At 36.5% G+C, this 17788-nt stretch overlaps 1 protein-coding gene across 7 annotated transcripts in view; it reads right to left on the bottom strand.

The window, feature by feature from the left end:
• Positions 1 to 17788, bottom strand: part of Ezh2 (enhancer of zeste 2 polycomb repressive complex 2 subunit) — a 74965-nt gene that overhangs the window by 5050 nt on the left and 52127 nt on the right. For 5 of the 7 annotated variants that reach the window (XM_047562311.1, XM_047562313.1, XM_047562312.1 and 2 more), the window contains 12 exons: positions 16422 to 16542; positions 15467 to 15607; positions 14613 to 14645; positions 14383 to 14485; positions 13744 to 13907; positions 6685 to 6776; positions 4946 to 5186; positions 4073 to 4242; positions 3567 to 3661; positions 2435 to 2475; positions 1849 to 1974; positions 854 to 1032 (listed from right to left, as the gene is read on the bottom strand). In XM_047562311.1, coding sequence (XP_047418267.1) covers positions 854 to 1032; positions 1849 to 1974; positions 2435 to 2475; positions 3567 to 3661; positions 4073 to 4242; positions 4946 to 5186; positions 6685 to 6776; positions 13744 to 13907; positions 14383 to 14485; positions 14613 to 14645; positions 15467 to 15607; positions 16422 to 16542 — 1506 coding nt within the window. The remainder of the gene's footprint in view (positions 1 to 853; positions 1033 to 1848; positions 1975 to 2434; positions 2476 to 3566; positions 3662 to 4072; positions 4243 to 4945; positions 5187 to 6684; positions 6777 to 13743; positions 13908 to 14382; positions 14486 to 14612; positions 14646 to 15466; positions 15608 to 16421; positions 16543 to 17788) is intronic. The other 2 variants (XM_047562314.1, XM_047562315.1) reach the window with 1 other exon arrangement.

Here is a 17788-nt window from a genome sequence, read left to right as displayed (position 1 = left end):
TCCTAACTCGCGGGATTATGAGGATTAATTAATTAATACAGAAAGCACTCAGTGTCTGCCATATATTAAATACCTAACAAATGTCAGCTATTATACCATTATAAAAGGATTGAGAAAACAACTATTGCATGCCCTGCAAAAATGAGAATACTGAATTTTTCTAGTACTATAAGTTGTTAAAGTTTCTTTTGCTCGGTATTTGGCTGCTACATTTTTAAAAGTTGCCTACCTGCAATTCCTAGGCTTCATAACTCCTGGCTGGGTGGTTTCAAGGTTATTAAAGAAATAGGAGTTAAGTATACAAAAATTTGCCATGGGAAATTTTATCTCTGATTCTGCACAAAAAGGAATTTTAAAATATTATTTGATGAAAATTGGTCTTCTACATTCTGATAGAAATCACCATTTTTGTACATTGAGACAAAACTTCTAATTCTGTTAACTAAATTTAAAAAGAAAGTCAAATCATCTATTAAACAAGTAGAAACATGCCTCTTATCCCAAATCTGATACCATTAATGGCTATTTCTTAAAACTCTGGGTTTATCTTACCACCTAAGTAAGACATGAGCCAGGTGTGGTGGCACACACCTATAATCCCAGCAAGTAGCTTGGGAGGCTGAGGCAGGAGGATTGAGAATTCAAAGACAGCCTCAACAACTTGGAGAGGCCCTAAGCAACTCAGTAAGACCCTGTCTCTAAATAAAAAAAGCCCAAAGAAAACCAACCACTCTCCCTGGTTAGCTGCACCATCAGGGGTCACTTGCACCTTACTCACAGTTAAACGGCCTAAGCCTATCCTGACATCAAAGAGTTAACCAACAACCATCTTCCAGAAGTGACTATGTCTTACCTTTTTGGAGCCCCGCTGAATACTGCAGTTCTTGCAGGACACATTTTTACTGTCCCAATGGTCAGCAGCTCCACATGTAAGACAGAGGTCAGGGTCACACTCTCGAACAGCCAGATAGCACGGGCACTGCTTGGTGTTGCATTGAGCTTTGCAACGGCACCCAGGAAAGCGGTTTTGACCTTCGGAGATAATGTTCTTCATCACCACCACCATGACTATCAAAGTTGTCACCATATGCAAAAAACATGCATAAAAGGCCAGAACAAGTACTGGGCTGGACACCTGACTGACTCATTGAACCCCTCACAACCACCTTATTGGCCCACTGTATCGATGAGGAGATAAAGTTAATAACAAAAGTGAAGCCATTAGGACTGAGAAAGACCACCACTGAGTTCTTATTTTCCATTTTTTATTTATTAAATGGTATATGAATTTAAAGTTCTATGACTTATAAGTGTGAAGGGAGAGTCTGGACTAAAGAGGATCCACAGTTCTAAACCATTCCAAAGGCCCATTGTTCTAACCCTTCTGTAGGGTCCAAGCTTTATTTGCAGCTTTACTAAACAACTACCAAAGTCCACTCCCCTTATGGGACTCTTTTCTTCATTCTGAAGACGAGAACCCTTCTAACTGACAAAAATTTTACCCAAAATATTTGTTTAGCTATCTCTATAAATTCCTCTTCCATTATTTGCCTGCTTTACTGTGATTTAATTTAAATAATTGAAGAAAAAACAAGAATCAAGTGCTTTAATTCTGACTAACTGGCATGTACATATGCACACACACACATATTACCTGGAGATCAACTAAATGCTAGCAAAGGGCAGTTACAGGTTCAATAAATATTTGCAGAATAAATAACTTCCCTGCAGTAAGCAACAAGGGAGCACTCCCATGTCCTTATGCTTTGTTTCAAATCACATCTTTAAATTACTGCCCAAAGGCCTATTTAGTTCTCATACAATTGCATCAAAGCAACAAATACTTACACTCTGAACTACATTGACAAAACTTTTCACAAAAATTTTGTGCTATCACACAAGGGCACGAACTGTCACAAGGCTGCCGTGGGTGGTCACAGGGTTGATAGTTGTAAACATGGTTAGAGGAGCCGTCTGAATAAAGATAACAGCACACAGCCAATGAATCCAAGGAGATGGGAAATGGTCATCGCAATTAACAAGAGACATTCTTCTCTGCTACCCCTGGAGCTTGCTTTTATTATATTCCCTTTACTATACTTATGATTCTACACATAGTCCTGTCTACTAAATGATGATGGAAATCGCCTCCCACCCACCAAGTGTCTGAGAGTTTCACTTCACATCTCAGTCCCATTTCCAAAGTGCTTCTCCTTTAGCACTTCTGACTCACTCCATCCGGTCACCTTATACTTTCCAAAAGAGAACTGACTAGAGATTCATCAATAGCTATCTTCCATTTAAACTGGTTTTATGTACAGAGGTCAATTAAATTAGAATAGCCCAAACTCCAATCCAGTTACTATTCCAAAACAAATGAGAACAAAGTAGACATTTTTAAGCTAATAGTAAAGTTAAATTGAAAGATGCTAACCCTTTTTCAGTTGTATCTTTCTGCAGTGTGCAGCCCATAACCTGCAAAAACAAAACAAAACAAACTTCTGTGAAGCTGGGAGTCAAAGCTAAAAATCCAGTCAGGCACTACTTAACTGGCTCTATGTGCGCCATTAATACAAGCACTTGAAAGCCAAGAAGAGTCATATGCTACCCAGCTTCTATTTGCCTCCAGCTCAGAGTGATTCAGGAATAGCTTGCTCACTCAGGTTGCTGTGCCAGGCCAGCCAGGACACCACTTCCTATATTCTTCCACATCACCTGGTCAGGACTTAGAAGCAGCCAGGCTTCATGTGGCAGGTGTGCCCATCTACTACTGATTTATTCTGATTCAGATTATATAATAATAAAGACAGTAGTGCTTTCTGTAATGCCAGGCATCATTAACCATCGACATGGTCAGAAATAATTCAATGAAAAATTCAGAAGCATCTCCTAAAGTTTAAATTCCTGTGGGAAAAATTTCTGATTTCTTTAAATTCTAAATTACTTATTAAAGAAGTGTAACAAAACACAACATGAGCCTATACACAATTTCTGAAACATAATCCAATTGCTCCCTTACCAACCCAAACATGCTTCTCGTTTAAAAAAAGTGAGTTAGGGAAAGGAGTGTCCATTGGTGATTTCCCTGGCTCTGTGCTTACAGATCAAATGTACCTGGAAGCACTGCACTTCACATTCATCACCACAGCCTTTGCGCTTAGATAAGGGTGACCCTAAAAATCTCAGAATGCAGTGGCACATACCTAGGAAACCAGGCTCCCAGAACTAAAGACACTTCTAAAGACTAGCACAGAGCTCACAGCAGGAGCGCATTTTAGAACAGTTCACAACAAATGGCTAAGGTAATTGTTTATGTAGTCTTCATCCAAAAGCTAAATGTTTTTCTTAACCAAAATTGAAGTTAATCATAATTTTTATGACTCTTAACATGCCAAATTTACTGAAGTTGCTTTATTTTATAGAAAAATACTAGCAATTGCCAGTTAGAAACAAGATTCTACAGATCTCTCTTTAACAGGTCAAGTGAAAATGAACCTCTATGCTTGCAAGGTGACCTATATGCAGCCCCTGCCCATGTGGCTTCTCAGCCACCCTACAGCACATACCTATGTTTCCTTTTCTTCTTTCTTGGGGGAGTGTCAACATCCTCAGCAGGAGCTGGAGCTATGATGCTGGATTCTTTGACTCTAAACTCGTACACCTGACGAGGCACAAGGCACAGAGTCATCAGAACATTCTGCTTAATAAGGGACCTTGTGCATAACAGGAAAAAAGGTCTTTGTCATTCCTGTGCTGCTGGGTGAAGAGCAGAAATCACATCCCTCAAAACACAGGTGACCAGTCACATTCTGGTCAAGACTATGATGATGTCAAGTTTAAATTGTTACTGGATTTTTAAATCCACCATGTCCAACTTAAATATCTGAAGTGGGGAAATTTGGTAACTCGACTGAAGAATAATTTTCAGTCATTTCTCTCATAAGGGACAAAATTATTTTCAGAAGAGCAATAGGAACTTAATAACCAAGAATTTTCTTTTGTCTGCACAATGAGGTACATATTATATCCCTATATTTGAAGCTCTTATAGCCATTTTATCAGATCTGCTTACCTGTCTACATGTTTTGGTCCCAATTAACCTAGCAATGGCACAGAAGTTATCATAGTAAGTGCCAATGAGGACTCTGAACATAGAGGCTTCGGCACCGCTCCACTCCACATTCTCAGGAGGTTCGATATTTGGCTTCATCTTTATTGGTGTTTGACATCGAGAATTTGCTTCTATAAAACCAAACACAAGTACTGGTCAAGAAATGGTGATCAGAAATAGTAATAAGTAAAATTCAGAGTGTGCTTAAGAAAATAAGAGGAAGTTAATCATATTTTTAAAATAAACTAGGGCTAGAAACGATACCAAGACCCCACCAGCAAAAACCATGAAGTTGGTACACGACCTTCTAAAATGAACACAAATGGTATGACTACAATTATGCATAGTTGAAAGGACAGCTAAAATCAATCAGTAAAACAGTAACTCATCAGTAGTTCTTGTTTTCTCTCTAACCAAAACTCATAGGACACCAAGAATATTAAACCAAAGTACCTAAATTTCATGACACCCTGTATGAGAAAGATGGAGAAAGGAAAATGGCACAAGGCATGAGAATGTCCAGTAACCTGTGACAGGGCAGGCGAAGGGGGCAGATGGCAGTTACAACACAGCCACATAACCTTGAGCAAATTCTCTGGTCTCAACTCATACAGTGAAAAGTAACCAACCCAGAAAAGTTTTCAAAGCATTAAGCATCCTTAATCTGTCACAATATGAACTTGCAAAGCAATAGTTTTGTTTTTTTTTTTTTTTTTTTTGGTGCTGGGGATCGAACCCAGGGCCTTAGTGCTTACAAGGCAAGCACTCTACCAACTGAGCTATCTCCCCAGCTTGCAAAGCAATAGTAAAGCCCAAATATCAGCTGTGTCTTACCAGAGGAGCTGGAAGTTTCATCTTTTTTCTCCTCCTCTTCTTTATCGTTGTTCTCTCCCCCAGTTTCAGTCCCTGCTTCCCTGTCACTGTCTGTGTCCTTTGACTCCAGCACATTGATGGTGGGGGTGCTGGGCCTGCTGCTGTTATTGGGAAGCCGCCCCCTTCTGCGGCCCCCTGTGCGTTTTGGTGGGGTCTTTATCCTCTCAGCTGTGAGGGCAGCAGCGAACTCCTTTGCTCCCTCCTACAAAATGAAAAAACGTAGACATCAGGGTAAAGTTGTAAAACTCATTTTGGTGGAAGAGGGGAAAAAAAAAGACATTGCATAAGGCAAGTTAGTCAGGAAATGTATTATAATATCTACTGCAAACAATCCTTTGCATATCTAAATATACTTGTTATTGATCTGCCTTTGATGGTTTGAAAATTTCAGAAAGATAAGTATGGGTTCAAAATATTGCTACAGTAGTACAGAATCAGGCAAGACAATTCTACATGACGAATTTGTGGAACATATTAACAGATTATAATTGAGTTAAAATATAGTATCTCAAAATATAAAACACTGAACTTTTTATATAACAGCTTTCTCTACATATACACGCACAGTCTACTTAAAAGTGACTCTTTACTAAAAGAATCACATATCAAATGTGCATCAAGTCAGACTTTCTATTCCAGGGTGTAAGGTAATGTATACCTCTTTTCAGAAATAAAGTATACAAGAAAAACACAAACATGCATGACTCTCACTTTCTTTCTACTACTAAAACCATCCTTTTTTTTTTTTTTTTTTCCTGTGAAGGATGCAATGTCACAGGAAGACATGAAAAGAACTATAGGAACAAGACTATAGGGCTATATTTTGCATTCTTAAATACAATAATCCAGTCTCAGAAAGTATAAAACAATGGTAAAAGCATGGTTTATAGAAAGACCACAGAAATATTTCAGATGAGCCAAATAAATTTCTGCATATTATAAAACAGTGTTCAAGAATTCCATTTTTTTTTTTTTTTAGCGGAAATAGAAGGGAGAAGTTTGAGAGTAGCCAACAGTTTTATACTTCATTCTACAAAAACCAAATTGCTTAAAAATAGGATACCTTCTGCAGGTGCCATTCAATGAATCTTCTGTCCAAAATCCAACAGGCAATATATACCCATTTAGTTCCTAGGTAGGAGTGGCTTGGTTCAAAGAGGGGAAATGGTAAAAATAAGATAGTACCCGTAAAAAACAACTTTTCTACCTCATATTTTCCTAACCCCTTACCTTTTCTCCATCACTTAAAAAAAAAAAAAAAAAAGAAAGAAAGAAAAAAGAAAAACACAACTCTGGGGTCTAGGGCATAGCTCAAACTACAGAGGGCCTACCTACCACTCACAGGAGGGATACTGCTCTGAGAAAGGTCTAGGAACTGCTGCATATGATTACTGAGCTCCTGATGTCTAAGTGGGCTATCTGTACTTCACTTTGTGGAAGGCGTAGGATCCTTGATCCTAAAGACCCTGAAATGTTGCCAAAGAAATAAACAGATAAACACAGAATAATCTAAGGTTAACAAGAACTAAACTGTGCAGTACATAAGCTATGAAAGAAATATGCATGAGAAAACTGCCTGTCAGGTGGCCAGAGAAGTATGGGTACAGACAACACATATCTGTCTTCATCACTTCCATCAAAGTATAAAAGTAATAAGCCTTCTCAAGAACCCTCTGGAATAACAAAGCACTAAATCTTACCAAATGCTGATAACACTGTGGTCCACAAGGTTTGTTGTCTAGAGCTGTTTCTGTGTTCTTCCGCTTGTATGTGTTAGGTGTTGCATGAAAAGCTGCAAAAAAAATTAAACAGAGTATCTGAATAGAACCATAAAAGATGTACTTTTTCACTTTCCAAGCTCCACTGGAAAAAATCAACTAAAAGATTACAATTTTGCAAATGTATCATTTACACAACTTTCCTCCACGCTCTTACTGAACTATCACAGGTATCCTTCACTCCTACTACAATCCAAGCAGGGAGGAAACAGCAAACTCTGGAATGATTAATGATTTCTTACTATCTCCTTGCAAGTATAACTAATTTACATAAACTGTGATTATACACATTGATTTGAGTCTTTAATATCAAGCAGTAGACGTTCTAAAATGAAACTGGATTTCCTATTTTTAATCAAGAGAAATTTTTATTATTGAGAAAATTCTGACATCTGCAATTTATTGATCTCTAAAGAAAGGTCAGTAGTGAGGGCAGTAGAATGAAATGCTACTCATTAAAACTCATTTTTTAAAGACAGATAGTTCCAGATCACTAATGTTATGGTTTGGATATGAGGTGTCCCCCACAAGCTCACGTGTGAGACAATGCAAGAAAAAAAATGACTAGGTTATGAGATCCTTAACCCAATCAGTGAATTAATCCCTCCATAGGGATTAACTGAGTGGGAACTGCAGGAGACAGGGTGTGGTTGGAGGAGACGGGTCCCTGGGAGCATGCATGTGGGGTTTAATATTTTGTCCCTGTTGAGCAGCACTTTCTCTGCTTCCTGGTGTGATGTCTTGAATTGCTTCCCTCTACCACACTCTTCTGCCATGATGTTCAGCCTCACCTTGAGCTCCAAGGAATGAAGCCTGCTAAGGACTGAAACCTCTGAAACCATAAGTCCCCAAAGAAACTTTTCCTCCTCTAAAATTGTTCTTGTCAGGTCATTCAGTCACAATAGTGAAAAAGCTGACTAAAACAACTAACATTCAATTCCTCTGAATCACCATGCAGTTCAAGAACCTAGGAAAAGTCAGTGCCTCTTTATAGAGAAACACAATGGTCACATAAAACAGGCTTTAAACAGACAGTGTTTGAAACTTAAAATTCCCAAATAATATGATAACAGAAAGAGTCAAATGGTGCTTCAAAGGTACTGAAAGTAGTATGAACACATAGTACTGCAAAATTCAGAATATTTCTCAAGAAGGTGTGCTTCCTCCTGTATAAAGGCAAATGCTAGAAATGGCCTGTACAAAACGAGACGATGTGAAAATTATTTTAATTTGGATAAAAACAAGTGAGAAAATCACAAAACCATTTTTAAAATACTTGTAAGAAGTCAAATTTAAACAAATTCTAGAGAACTTCAAGGTGAAATATAGATAGACTGATGAGAAAAAAATGGGGATAGTTATTGTTATAGATATGCAGTATCCCCCAAAAGCTCCTGTTAATGCAAGAATATTCAGGTGAATACTTAGATTAGGAGAGCTGTAACCTGACTGGTCCATCCTAGTCTAACTGGGCAGATTCAGTGGTAGCTATAGGGAGGTGAGTTTAGCTGGAGGAGGTGAGGAGGTGGGTCACTGGAAGGACTGTTCTCCCTGAGTTCCCTTCCCCTTCCTCTCTTTCTGCTTCCTGACCTGCCAGGAGTTTTCCTCTGCCAAGTCATTCCCCCAGGACATGTTGCCTCACCTTGGGCCCAGAGCACTGAAGCCATCTAAAGACTGAGACCTCTGGAACCATAAACCCCCCAAAATTTTCTCCTCTAATTTGTTCTTGTTGGGTGTTTTAGTCATAACAACAAAAAAGCTAAAATAGAAATATCTGCTGATTTGTTTGTTTACCCATCTATCCATCCATCCAGTGCTAGGGATCAATATCAGGGATTCACACATGCCAGGCAAGCATTCTACCACTGAGCTACATCCCTAGTACCAAAGTTATGTTTTTGAAGTAGAAATTCAAGGCTCAAATTCTCTTTCAAGTATATGAGCTACATTCTTCCAGAAAGCCTAAAACCCATGGCTAATTTGGTATGGGTTAACATTTTGACCAGCTGAGCACCCTCAATACAAAGACTGAGCACAGGCTAGGTTAAGGTTGTATCAGAAGCAATGAATTATATCCAATTAAGAAATAAAATCTTCATTAGCTGGAGTTAGCAGCACATCATTTAGAAACACACCTCTGGTAAAAATGAGTTTTTGTTTGGATGCCTTCTCTAGCACATTCTGTATTTATAGATTGATTTTGCCCTGACTCAGTGAAAATTCACAGGTAAAAATGAATGCACATGTGTGCATGCAGAGATGAGGAAAAGCAGCCTCTGCTGCCCTGAACTAGAACATTTCTCAATCAGAAAAAGAAAGCTCATTATGAAGTCACAATTATGCAACCTAATACAAAAAAAAAAAAAAGTCAAGTTATAAAGGAAAAATTAACATATTAATGGTTGAGAGGCACTATAAAAATTAAAGTGTCATTTTTAATTTCACACTGCAATTAGCTAAAACTAGAAAGACAATTATTCTTATGACTAGATATCCCTCAGAACAATTTCAAAACTTCAATTCTCCAGAAAAACTATTTGTTTTTAGTATTCAAAATAAGTTATCAAAATATACTTTCCCCATATCCCCCCAAATATGGAGGGAAATTACACAAAATTGCTCAAACCAAAAAATTTTTAAAAGGGATATTAAGACAAGATGTTTTTAAATTGTGCAAAAAGGAGAGAACATGGACATTAAGGGCATTTTTATTTAAAAAGCAACCTATGATTTTCCCCCCTGTACAAGGGATCATACACAGGACCTCACACATGCTAGGCACTGAGAGACATCCCTACCTGCCACCTTTTAAATATTGAAACAGGGTGTCACAAAATTGCCCAGGCTATCCTTAAACTTTCAGTCTCCTGAGTTATAGGCGTTTGCCACCAACTCTAGCTGCAACCCTGTGAATTCTTGTTGAGAGATCTTAAACATTTTTTGAGCAAAAATAAAAGCTTTATAAATTACAATACCCAACTCCAACTGTTCTCTCAACCTGAATATGAGATTGAATTGACTAAAATATATCAAGTAACCCCTTAGAATCCTATAATGTTTTACCAAACCAGTGATACCTCAAATACAGAACTTTGAGATCAAAGAATTATAGAACTGGAACAAACCTTAGCAATCATCAATTTCTAGTGGTGATTTTAAAATTAGGAAAGAGGAGCAAAAAGAATAAATTTCTTAAGTGTACCTCACTCAATATTCTTTTGTAATTTCAAACCTCTCTAATCGACTCTATAATCACTGTCACTGGCATACAGCACTTCTCTTAAACACTTCTTTATGCCTCTTGTCATGTGATTAAATAAATGATCACAGATCAGGACAAAATGTCAATTTTATACAATTTGGGGCTAAAATACTGCTCTCATCTGCTCTCAGAGTAAAACTTGGTGTTATGAAAAAATTCTTGTCAAGCACAGCAGCTCACACTTGTAATACCAGCAAATTAAGAGGCTGAGGCAGGAGGATCGAAAATTCAAGGCCAGCCAGAACCTCAGCAATTTAGCAGGCCCTGAGCAACTTAGTGAGACCCTGTCTCAAAATAAAAAATAAAAAGGGCTGGGGATGTAGCTTAGTGGTAAAATGCCCTGGGCTCAATCCCTAGTTTAAAAAAATTTTTTTTGATTTTTTAAAAAAAGAATAAATTCTTACTGAATATAATATACATGGAATTTTATAAATTCTCTTGTGTGTATCAAAGATATCAGATTTTACAAAGAATACCTCATGAAATAAATAATGTCAATCAATACTAAGATAGTAATAATAGTCACAGTAATGACAGCAGTTAATAATAATACTCTATATGTGTAAAGTATGTGTTGAGGCTTACAAGAATTATTTAATTCTCATATGAATGCTCAGGTATTAGAATCATCATCACCAATGTACAGATAAGGGAAACTAAGGTTTAAAGGGGTTAAGTCATTCTGTTAGTTACATAGCAAATATGTAGTACATGTAAACATTTTTTTGGGGGCGGGGGTACTGGGGATTGAACCCAGAGGTGCTTTACCACTGAGCTATATATCCCAGTCCTTTTTATTTTTTATTTTGAGAAAGGGTCTCACTAAGTTGCCAAAACTAGGCTTGAATTTTCAATTCTCTTGCCTCAGCCTCTCGTTACTGGAATTACAGGCACATACCACCACAACCAGCTACATCTGAACTTTTACCATTATATATCCAAAATGTTAACCAAAAAAAACCAAAGGTCAATGTTCTCTCTGATATGCAGATGCTAACACACAATAAGGGAGATGGTGTGGGGAAGAACAGAAGTAGTTTGGATTAGACAAAGGGGAATGAAGGGAAGGGAAGGGACGGAACCAGATAGTAGAATGAATCTGACATAACTTTGCTATGTTCATATATGAACTGAATACACAACCAGGGTTACTTCACATTATGTACAACCACAATGGGAAGTTATACTTCATGTATGTATAATGTCACTATACATTCTACTGTCATGTATAACTAAAGAAAAAATATATTTTTTAAATGATCACAAACTTTGAAATACCTTCTTTGAAATTCCAACCATTTAAGGCACCAAAATTCTACAATCAACATTAATACACATTCTAGAAAGAATAATAAAAACAGATTTTCCCATATCAAAAAGGACGAACTGATATAACCAGGTCTTATACTTAGAATAGATTTCCTCTGCCGGAAATTCAGATAATAGAATGCATAGTAAAGCATTTTTTCTATTATGAATTCTATTCAGGCCAGTTTAAATACATCCGGACAACAACCCTTGCTTACTTTCCCATGCTTCCTTCTTCTTTGGCTTCCCTCCTTACTTCCCACTAGAAATGCTATATTACCAGTTTCTACCCGAAGTCAATTCAGTAGCTAACCCTGGTTCCTCAAGCAGGGGTGTCAAAGACTAGGTAGACAATTTTAGGCTAGAGTTTTGAGAAAGAATGACTGTGATTCAACATTTGTACAGCAACCAGCCTCCAGTTTATGAAGTGGATTGTGATCCAAAAGTACCCTGAAATGTGCAATGACTAGCTTCCTGACTAAAGCCATTTATCTTTCAAAGTTCAGTAGAACATTCACATCCCTCTAACTAGATATCCTCAGATCCCTCAGAACAATTCCACAGTGTGGGATACCCAGTGACTCAGTGATGGAGTGCTTACATAGCACGTGTGAGGCACTGGGTTCAATCCTCAGCACCACATAAAAATAAATAAATAAAGGTATGGTGCCCATCTAAAACTAAAACAAAAATACATACTATGAAACAAGTGAGAAGAAAGCCAGTAAATTTGACTACTCTAATTTTTTTTGGCCTGTGGAAGTTTTCCCCAAATAATAAGCTGGGGGAAAACTATAATTTGTATCTCAAAAAACTAATTTCCTGCCTGAAGGTTTACAAAAAGAAAAAAAGAGAGAGACAAAGAATAAAAACAGTCACAGAAAATAAAATACGAATCTCTTAAAAATGTAGAAGACCCTCACCCTCATTCAAAGGAAGCCAAATGCAAATTAAAACTAAGCTAAAAGTCACATTTCACTTATAAAATCAACTTAAAAAAATCAAAACTGGTTTGATAATACTCTATTGGCAGGGGTTTCTGGGTAACAGGCCCTTCTACTTTGCTAGGAAGTCTTCCAATTACCATCTTCTCATATGGTTGATCATGCAACAGTATCTACAGGGAATGAGGTTTCTTAGTAAAATTTTCCAGGTAAGTGGAACTTATTTAAATGCAGTTTAAAAACCAACTACTTTAAGAATGAAATTATGGCGTTTGCCAGTAAATGTATGGAACTGGAGAATATTATGCTAAGCGATATAAGCCAATCCCAAAGAACCAAAAGCCAAATGTTTTCTCTGGTATGCAGATGCTAATTCACAATAGTGTGGGTGGGGGAGAACAGAGGTATTTTGGACTAGACAGGGGAGTGAAGAGAGGGGAGGGGGCACAGGGTAGGAATGAGAGTAGAATGAATCGGACATTACTACCCTATGTGCATATATGATTATATGACCTGTATAACTCTACATCATGTACAACCAGACAATGCGAAGTTATACTCCATTTATGTACGATGTGTCACGATGCATTCTACTGTCATGTATAACTAATTAGAACAAATAAAATATATATTTAAAAAAAAAACAACCACTTTTGAGGCAAAAAACCAATTACTTTTTGAAGATGTATCTTACCTCCTAATTTTCCTAGAATTTGCTTAGACAGTGTACTTATCTATTGCATACTACTGCATGGTTATACCTTTAGGAGTTTTTGACCCTGAGTAAAGTTATTTTTCCCTATATCAAATGGCCCCGCATATTTGCCTTCTTGAGTTTCTATGACTACGTCTTAAGAGTTTCTTCCCTCATTATCCAATGGTACTTTTGTTTCCCCCTTCTGGTACTGGGGATTGAACTTATTCCCCGAAATATCAAGGAAAAAAGTAATATCATATGTACCATCCTTAAATGTCACTAAGAAACTTTTGTATTTTGCTTATACTCAAATCCAAATATTTACAAAGCAATTTACATAGAGGTTCAAAATTAATAAATAAACATTAAACAGACTAAAATTTATTTACATAAACATCTTTTTAGTCAATTTCTTATTACAACAAAAATTTTTAATAAATATCAGCAATTTTATTCTGAGTAAACAGCTAGTTCTTAATAATAGCTTCATTATAAAATAACTGCTTAATCTTTATGGGAAAAAAATCACTGATTTGTATTCCAAGTTAGTGGGAAACAGTAGTCCAAATTAAATGTACATAAAAGATTTCAGAGCAATACTTAAGAAACAATGTAAAAAACCAATACTGGAATCATAACATTTTTCCATCTTAACTACAAAATTAAATGGTAAATTCTAGTTGTAACAAAAGGCAGCACTTTTCAAGCTGCTTTAAGACATAATTCCACAACAAAGATAGAAAATGAAAACGTACAATAATTGCACTTACGATGTAGGAAGCAGTCATACTTAAAACACCGCCGACAGAAAAGTGTATGAAATGAATGCAAGCTTTGCTCCCTCTGAACAGATTTAGCATTTGGTCCATCTATGTTAGGAGTACATTCAGGAGGAAGTGCACCTGGGAGCTGCTGCTCGGTGAGTTCTTTATATCTGACATTAAGCAAAAAAAATATAAGTACCCTGAAACAAACCATTTAAAAACAATAAAGTTTCTCAAAGGTTTCCAAGGGATTTTTTGCTTAAAACGAAAAGATCTAACCTACAACAATCTTTGCTTGGTAAGGAGCCAATTAAATATTATGCAAGGTTTATCAGGAAACAAAATCATTGATTCAGATACATTGTGGAAAAAAATATTGAGACTTAATTAAATATCAACTACACTAAAACTTCTACCAGTATCCATAGAAATTTTCCTATCATGTAGCACATGTGTATATAAATATACACATGTACTTATTCTAACTACAATAAAGTTTAGCAGTATAGACAGAGATTATTTGAAGCATCCTATGAACAAAAAAAGTGAAGTGGCTCATCAGTCACAGAAGGTCCATTTGTAATAAATTTAAAATCTTGAGTCACATAACTACTTGACTGCCTTGAAAGAACAAATCTTTCTTACTTTTCCTTTAGTTCTTCTGCCGTGCCCTTATCTGGAAACATTGAAGAAATGGCTTCAAAAATTTTATCAGAAGGAAATTTCCGAGGTGGATGGCTTTCTTTATCTAAATAAAGAAACAGGAAAGGGGTGGGGGGAGTGGAAGTAAGTTTTCAATCTTTCATTTTCTCCACATGGTATCTCAATAACAAAGCTGATTTTGTAAGAAATCATCAACTTCGTGTTTCACTTACTTCTAACATATTTTACACGTGTCTGTGGAATACCTGTGGGTCAAACACAAAATTGAAATATGAAAAATTGTAACAGAACTGGGAGGCAGAACTCTTAGGTTCTAATCCCAGCTCTGCTGCTAATCGGTTTTGTGGTGGGGCTGATAGCTTAGCCACTTGGGTCGGTTTCTTCATCTGTTAACATGAAGGAGCTGAATCAGATGATCACTAAGGTGCCTCTCTGTTATTAAAAAAAAAGTATGCTTCTTTGAAATTGCAATCCCTGTCTTCCATTAAGTACGGCTGCTAAATAGCAAACACCCACTATGGGCTCTGTCTTTAGGGGGCTGTTTTTCTGGTAAGCCACACCTAGTGTGAGGCAGGTAACAAGAGCACAGTTCTGGAGGCAGTCAGGCCTGGGTTATCATCTTGGGGTCCAGGGTTCCACTTCTTCCCAATGGTGTAATCTTAAATAAGTTACTTAGTCTCTCTAAATTCATTTCCTCAAATACATAGTGTACCTGTTCATATCTACCTTGTAGAGCCATGAGGATTAAGTGAGCTGGTGCACGTGAAGTGATTAGCATACAACTCAAACACAGCGAGATCAATGTTATACATTATAATGACCCTCATGATTGCTCCCTCAAGCCCCACCCCCCCCAGATTATGTTCTTTTGCTAATCGAAGGAAACGAAGATGCTCAAGTGGAGAATGAAACATTGCAAATAATATTCTAATTTTGATTATACTATCAATGCAACATTTAACAAAAGAAAAGAGAAAGAAGGAACTAAGTTCTGCTGATACTGGGGTTTGTTTTTTTCAAGACTTATGTATGTGATGGCTACACAGAAACCTAGAATCAGACATACCATCTCGACTATCCTCTAGATCTTTCTGTTTTTCTTCTCTTTCATCAGGATCATCTCCATCATCATCATCATCATCATCATTGTACTGACCAAGAGCATTCACCAACTCCACAAAAATTTCATCATTTATAAACCCACATTCTGAAATGCATCAAGACAAATGTTTAGAAATACACAGGGGGAAATGGTAATGACAAAAGTTCACATTTACATTTTCTCATTGGAAAAGACCCCGACCTATCAGTTAACACTATTACATTAGTATTAAAATAAGAAGGGGCCAACAAGACCATTTTCAGGATTGTTTTAGGCAAAGTTAGAAAGTACAATTTATCTTCAACACCAGTCACTTTCTATTGAATTGCCCTCCCCAAGTTTCCAGGGCCTGGTACTAACCTAAATACTCCAGGAACTATGTGGTTTTCGTCCCCTTCCAAAAAAAAAAAAAAAAAATCTGTGTGTCCTGAAACTAATCACTTCAGAACATTTTCCACGAATAATGGGTAATGAGGATATAACACCAATTTCAACACTTTACACTTCTGGATACAAAAACCTGAATTTGTGAGTCTGAAGACTATATTTCAGATAGGTAGCAGCCTCCTGGGAAAGGCATTTTTGAGCAGGGAGGCTTTCTGGTGCCTATATGCCACATGAACGGAGTCCTAGTTCTATTTAAATTGACTATTAATGCATCTTAAAATGTATACATAATCAACTTCTATTTAATTTATGTTATTGCCATTATAATTTATGTCATAAGCAACTATATTATCATGTGGAAAATAGAGAAAACACTGAAAATGTTAGGTTTCTGAGTCCACATCAGTCCTTTACAGTGCAGCATGAAATTTAATTTTATTTAAAAAAATTGTTCTTTCTATCCCATGCTTAATAAATCAAAGTACCTCTCAATTCTCTAGCCCTTCTTTTCAAGAGAAACAATATGGCTCACCTCTATCTCCATGTACTTTTCCATCATAATTTTTAATTAGTTCTTCAATGAAAGTGCCATCTTGGTCTAGAACTTCATCCCCCATATAAGGAATATTATGTAAAACAGTTTCATCTTCCACCTTAAAAGAAAATTTTTTTTTTCTAAAAACCAGGTTTCTCCTAAATATCAAAATACTTTAAAAACTCAATGTGAGATAAATAAAAACAACAATTTCTTTATGAGTAGATGTCTTAGCCCAGTTCTTAACAGTCTTAAAATACTAATCAGAGAACAAACTCTACTATTGACAGGAGAAAAAATGTTTTAAACACTATACTTAATCTAATATGTCATCATTCCTTTACCTGTAAGAAAAAAAAAAATGCTTCAGATTACAAAGAACCATCAACTTAGAGGCATTAAATGAGAGGTGAGGGCTTTAGAACTGATGGAATATGCTTTATCAAAATCAACTATTAAATATCCATACCAAAAAAAAACATGATAAGATTTCTAAACTTCATTTGATGACCTAGTTAAGACAGTTAATGTAATAAAATTCTAGGGATGTAAAATAGAGTATCAGTGCTCCATTAAAGATTATGCCTGGGGCTGGAGTTGTGGCTCATTGGTAGAAAGCTTGCTTGGCATGGGTGAGGCCCTGGGTTCAATACTCAGCACCACATATAAATAAATAAATAAATAAATAAATAAATAAATAAATAAATAAATAAATAAAATCTAAAAAAAGATTATGCCAGAAGGATTTATGCTTGTAACATTTTACAACAGAAAATATTTCAATACTTTAATGAATGACACATCTATCAAAGTTGATTGTGCTAGTTAAAGATGATGGATGAGTCTACATAAAGGTTTAAAAGACAACAAGGAAGATAAAAGGGGTTTGCTTTACAAAGAAGAGTCAACCAAAGAAAAGTTTGGGAAGCATGAAGGTACTTAATACAAGAGAGAGAAAGCTGGCACATGTGAGGAGAAAAATTTCCAAGGAAGAATGAAAATGACAGTAACTGTAGATGAAGAGTGGACGGCTCTGAAGCATATGTTTAAAGAGACTAAGGCAAAGTGAGGCTAGATTTAAATCTTAAGCAGCTTTTGAACAGAAAACTGAAACAGAATTTTAGAAAGATAATTCTGATAACAGAATAGACTGGCTAAGACCAACTTAGAGGACAGAGCAGCTATTTCAAGTGTGATATGGTGCAGCCTAAGAGACCAGATTTTGACCACCATCAATAGGGCAGAATATACAGGTCTGGCAGCAGCAAGCTGCAAACAGTAGGAGAAGGAAAAAATTTCAAATAATCCCTAGATAACAAATTCAGGACAACAGAATTTCAGATAAACAAGGAAAAGGAAAATTG

Source organism: Sciurus carolinensis, chromosome 8 (genome assembly GCF_902686445.1).
Source record: "Sciurus carolinensis chromosome 8, mSciCar1.2, whole genome shotgun sequence".
In the NCBI taxonomy this organism is placed as follows: domain Eukaryota; kingdom Metazoa; phylum Chordata; class Mammalia; order Rodentia; family Sciuridae; genus Sciurus; species Sciurus carolinensis.
This window is presented reverse-complemented; position numbering and strand designations above follow the sequence as displayed.